Below are 5,907 nucleotides of genomic sequence, written 5' to 3'. Positions count from 1 at the left end.
TTACGGAGGCCGGCAGAAGGGGAAGGCCGTCTCTAAGCAGAGGATGGCCCACTGAATTGTGGATGCCATCACCCTGGCTTATCAGGCACAGGTTGTGCCCTGCCTGCTCAGGTTGTGAGCTCACTCTACTAGGAGTGTTGCATCATCCAGGGTTACAATCACCTCTATTCTTCCATATGCACCTAAACGGATGTTCATATGTGGAAGTGCTTCTGAAACCTCCTTCGGGAAGGATGGGGCTTTCGCAACGTCCCTGTTCCAAGTGGAACGAGTACACAAGCTCCTCCGTCCCCTCGGCAGCCAGACGTGGCAGAACGTCCGGTGCCAGTCCCTCACTCGATGAATCCGTGAGAACCGGTAGAGGGCATGCCAATGTGCATTGACTAGTTTAGTTTACACTCGAAGTGGATTGGTCTCTCTAAGCAAGATCCCAATTCGCCGGTCACCGACGTGACGTCTCCGTTCCCTCCTTCAGGGAACGAGGGTTACATACGTAACCGAGACGTTTAGAACAGATTTCTAGACTTTTTTTTTTAAAGATATTTTTCTTTTGCAAGGATGGGGACATTCTAGACGTTTCTGTAACATTCCAGAATCATCTGTAATATTCTAGTGCAGGGGTCACCAAACTCGGTCCTGGAGAGCCAGTGTCCTGCAGAGTTTAGCTCCAACTTGCCTTAACACACCTGTCTGGAAATTTCTAATATACCTTGTAAGACCTTAATTAGCTGGTTTAGGTGTGTTTAATTAGGGTTGGACCTAAACTCTGCAGGACACCGGCCCTCCAGGACTGAGTCTGGAGACCCCTGTTCTAGTGCTTTCTGGAACATTCCAAAATATTGTGAGACTATATTCATAAAGACAAAAATCATCCAGTTTTTATGTATGAGTAATAACAGATTATCTTGTATAAGTTGTCAACATATTTTTTAGATATATATTATGTTATGTAAAATAAAAAGTGCATTATTAATAATAATAATAATAATTATAATAATTAATATATATATAAAAAATGGGAAAACGTTTTTTCAAAACCATATGAAATCAACATGAACACAAGTAAATTAATTTAGTTCATTTCTAAGAACTTATTTAACAATGATTTTTCCACTTTTATGTCATGGACACTCTGTACTGTCTACTCAGTGTCTCAAAATTGCTTTCATACAAATATACGAGAGTACTTAATATCATACTCTAGTACACTCCCTCTAATGTCACATAACATATTTTAATAAATAGGAACATAATTTCAGTGGCTTCAAGGTTATTGCAAAAACCAGTGTAGTATTTGCCCTCAAGTTAATTTGATGTTGCTAAGATCATTGTTGGGGATAAACATCACAAATGTGCTCTGTAATATCTCAATTGTTTCTGCTAGACATGAGATTAAATGGAGGTTAATTGGAGACTTTTACTCAATTGTTTCAGATTTTAATGTCATGTTTCTCAATAAACTCAGATTGTCCTAACTCTACTATTCATAATAATTTTATAAATCTATACACTTAAGGAATGTGAACTTATTTGCCATTTTGTATTCAGATATCAGATGTTTTCTTCAATGTCCCTAAAAATTAGTGGGAACTCCATTAAATATCTTGAGCCGTGAACTTGTGAGCAATAAAAATGTTTCTAAATGTTCATATTTTTTATTAAGGCAAAGTAGAGTTCACTCACTTAGACGGAGTCTTCCTATTGTCGTCTTTACTAAACAACTCTTTAAGCATTCTTCAGATTGTGCAGAATCTATTTACAGTGCATATTTGAGATATCTTCTGCTTCAGACTTGTCTTGTTACATCCAAATATTGTGAACTTTTCACCCTATGTGCTGTCAAAGTCAGAAAAGTTGTCAGAAAAAGTGTTCCCTGTAAATTATTCATCGCTTTGAATGTATCACATTCGAACTTGAGCACCGCAAATGCATTTATGGAGGTTTTTCTGTCATTTTCCATCGTGCAACAAAAATAGTGGCAGTGTCATCTCAGCTCTTATAATCTCACCTCATCATGGATGTTCCATATGCATATTGACAATGAAAGGTTACATATGATTATTATTCAGCTGGGTCTATAAAGAAGACTATACAGATGGCGCATGCTATAAAATATGTCCGTTACGCTCCTCATCAAGGCGATGCTTATGGCAGGCGGCTTGCAAAGCATAAGGTCAGGCATAATGAAAGTATTAAGCTTATGCATTCAAACATGAGCAAACTTTAAACTCTGAACAAAGAGAAGTAGTAGTATTTCATCTGTAAACTCACTAGGCATTAACGGGAGAGTTTACCTAAAAATGAACATTCGTCCTTGTGATGTTCACAGGACTCTGTGGAACACAAAGTTCTAGTCGCTCTTTTCCCTGCAGTTACAATGAATGGCAACTGGGTTCGAGGTTCAAAGTCATATATTACAAAACATGCAATGGCTTTATGTTAAGAAATTATCCATATTCACTGATATTTTTCCCTTCCAGTGAGCTGTTAACAGTAGCAACCTGACTATTTATTCAGTGAGACTCAATGGAGGCTGAATCAGTTTAATTAAATAATCAGATCAGACAGATTCATGAACAAATCATTAAGATTTGTTGAAAAGATCTGACTCAAAATGAACATTTCACGAAATGAAGAACACTGATTCTCTCATGAACTCTTGTGAACATGACTATATGAATGAGAATTAGGATGGAAGTCAAAATTTTGAGTGAAAAACTACTTTAGTCATTTACTGTATGATTTCAGAAGACTTGAAATTAAGTTGATAAGTCATATGTACTACTTTTAAGACTTTATGCTGCTTTTACATCGGCCTGGAAGCTTGAAAGCCTCAGCCTCCATTTATTGTAATTGCATGGAAAAGTCTTTCTTTTGTGTTCCACTAAAGAAAGAAGTACACATGGGTTGATGGCGTCAATGATGGCTTTCTGTTTTTGGGGCCAACTGTTACTTTTTTAATGGAAGACTCGAGGAGTACATGCTGAGGATTTCATGCTTTAAGGCTTGTTTAATCACTCTGTTTCTCTCTCTCTTTTTTCCCCTTCATCCATGTTCCTTCATCTCTCCTCTCCATTTCATGCTCTCAGAGGCGGCAACGAAAAACAAAGTGAAAGGTGAGTTATCTTCTCTGTCTTTGCAGCTGGATGATTTATGTTGAACACAACTCCCAATAAACAATGTGCCATTTGGCCCCCTCTTATCTCCCATAGGAGCCTTGGATGTATTTACATAGTCTCTGCCTGTGAGAAAGCAAACCTGGAACCTTTGATAAATTGGCCCTAGGAATATCCATTATGAGCTGAATCCGCTCTACATGCTTCCTGGGTTTACAGCAAACTTGTGCTACACGGTTAGGAGAAAGATGCCATTGTTGGATTTTGTACAGGTTATGGTCACCATTGCTGATGCATTGTACAGCTTAGGTGGAAACGTTTTGTCTTGGGTAGGTGGCACAGGGTTAAATTCTCTAAACAGATGGCCAGTTTTGAATGGGTTATTTCAGCTAAAAAACCTGCGTCTTATTCACAAACCACCCACAATCCAGTTTAACCAGGTGCTAAATGCACTGTAATAATGCTGCAGCATATTTAAATGAAGTTACTGTGATTTCCTTCAGTGCAAACACGCCTCCTTTCGATAAAGGCCTGTGAATTATGCTTATTATAGAAGGCACTTTATTCACAAATCTCAGTGCTGTTTGCCTAAAGCAATTAACGTTGCGCTATTACCACCCACAGAAAGTAGGCGGCAAATGGAATTTCATTTAAAAGAGAGTTTGCATACATTTCTTATCGATCATGGCAGCAGTTATTCATCCATTGAAGATCCAATGATGGAGAAGAGCATATCCAGCTATGCTGTGGAGTCAAATGCACCTTTTTAAAAGACTGATTCAGGTGTCTAGATCGTTTTCCAGATTGAGGTAGTCTGCCGTATCGTCCGCAGGCTAGCACTTAAGATCGATGCAAATTACATTTCGCTTTAATTTTGTGGTACTGCTGGTGTTGATACTTGATTTTCATAATTTGTATAGTGAATTGGGTGCCAAACAAGGCAATTAAGTTTTTAGCTTTAAAAGAGCTTTGTAGGATTCATAGTCTTTAATAATCTAAACCGTTTACATTAAGTTCTTTGCAAATTAGCGTTGACGTCAATACCAAACCATGACTAGAAAATTGAGGCTCAGACCTACAATAACTCATATACTCCAATCCAGGTTTTTTTGTCTGAGGTACACCAAAGTGGACTGGAGATTTGAGATATCTATTCCTTGTGCGGTGTCATAAAACAATGTTAGATCCAGACCAAGGCGGTGTTTATTTGATCTCGAGAGTTCTCCTGTGAATGGTACTACACAGTTCCTACAGTTCCCCCAGAACTCACAGTCGCTTAGGTTTAGTTTCTGAAGTGAGTCAGGATTGCCTGAATTGCCTGTAGAGATCTGAGCGAAGTTGCAACCTGCACGATTTGCTGCTAGGCAAGATTGAGTTGCGATAGTCTACCAATGAAATGACTCTGGCCTAAATGAGGAGCTGAGTTTAGAGGCAGTCGAGGAAAGGCATTATTTTCTTTGAAATGGAATGGCATGAAGCCCAGGCAGGTGTCGTAGTCTACAAAGGACAGCTGGTGATCTAGGATGACAGCAAACAGCGGCTTGACCTTCAGCTGGGATTTGAGACCGTGAGAGGTTGGATGAGGGAACTCATCAGGGAAGTCTTAGCTTGGAGGTAGAGGGACTCAGGGTTGTGGGTGGACATCCAGTTAAATATGTCAGAGTGGCATACAGAGATCCTTGGCATTTTGAAATTGTTGTCAGCATAGCAGGGGTAAAAGAAGCACCTGGATGACTGTTCTGGTGTAAAGCGGAATTCACACTGACACTGATTTGCTGCGACAAGGCAACCAGAAGTCATTCATTTTGGGTGAGATTTGGCAATTTGAGGCGACATGGGAGATTTGGACTGCTGGTGATGTGAATTCAACTATACGCAATTACAGTGATGCGATGGCTGTCAAAGGGAGTGTTGACCAAGAAGCATCTACTAGCAATTGTTCTTTAACAAATGTATTGTTATTTGTTAATATTGCCATTACCTTTTTACGTTAACAAGCACTAAATTACTGCATTGACTTGTGGCAAGATTTTTTAAAAGACTTGTTAATAGTACCTGCAAAATAGCCTAAACAATGCCTAAATAGCTATTTGGCTATCGGTTAACATAATTGTTTATACCCGTTTGGCTCAACATCAAAATGCTGACCCTCTAGCATAAGCAGGGCAGTCCTTAGGGGGGTGCAACTGGTGCCCTTGAGGAGGCCCCGCGGGCAAACGGAATCCCCCCCTACCACTCTGCAGGACAGTGGACTTACAGGAGCAGGATTGGACATCACTACTTTAGGAAAAGGATTGTATACTCTTGGTCTAGGTCAGGGATGGGCAACTTGTGGCCCACGGGCCGTATACGCTGGATCATATTAGACTCGGATTATCAATTTTTAAAAAATTTGAAAAGCAAGTCACATAAAGATTGCTTTCAGTTTATGATGTTAATACTATCTCCAACCAGGAGAGGTCGCTAGTTTCCAGCCGCTCCCCGATTAATTTCAGCGTAGTAGGACGTGCACTCTAATGTAAACATTCACTAACATTAGCAAATAATGGATGAAAAACTGACCATGAAAACAGTATTTTCCAGTCAAGATGGTAAACAGATTATCTTTTTACCAAGTTCAAGGGGATACCCATATGTTTGGATTTTATTTACATAGCCATCACACCACTGTGCACAAACAATGGGGACGCCAGAGTTGCACTTGCCTCAAATGTCAAAGGTAAAATTCTGTCAACAAAAGCTTTTTGCCAAATGCATGACAGAAATGTTTGCACTGAACTATGTTCTTATT

At 39.5% G+C, this 5,907-nt stretch overlaps 1 protein-coding gene across 3 annotated transcripts in view; it reads left to right on the top strand.

The window, feature by feature from the left end:
• LOC107724967 (cell adhesion molecule 2-like) overlaps nt 1-5,907 on the top strand; it is a 260,688-nt gene that overhangs the window by 167,177 nt on the left and 87,604 nt on the right. For all 3 annotated transcript variants that reach the window (XM_016534070.1, XM_016534068.1, XM_016534069.1), the window contains exon 2: nt 3,090-3,116. In XM_016534070.1, coding sequence (XP_016389556.1) covers nt 3,090-3,116 — 27 coding nt within the window. The remainder of the gene's footprint in view (nt 1-3,089; nt 3,117-5,907) is intronic.

This window comes from Sinocyclocheilus rhinocerous, unplaced genomic scaffold, assembly GCF_001515625.1.
Source record: "Sinocyclocheilus rhinocerous isolate Xijiao unplaced genomic scaffold, SAMN03320098_v1.1 scaffold996, whole genome shotgun sequence".
Taxonomy (NCBI): domain Eukaryota; kingdom Metazoa; phylum Chordata; class Actinopteri; order Cypriniformes; family Cyprinidae; genus Sinocyclocheilus; species Sinocyclocheilus rhinocerous.
This window is presented reverse-complemented; position numbering and strand designations above follow the sequence as displayed.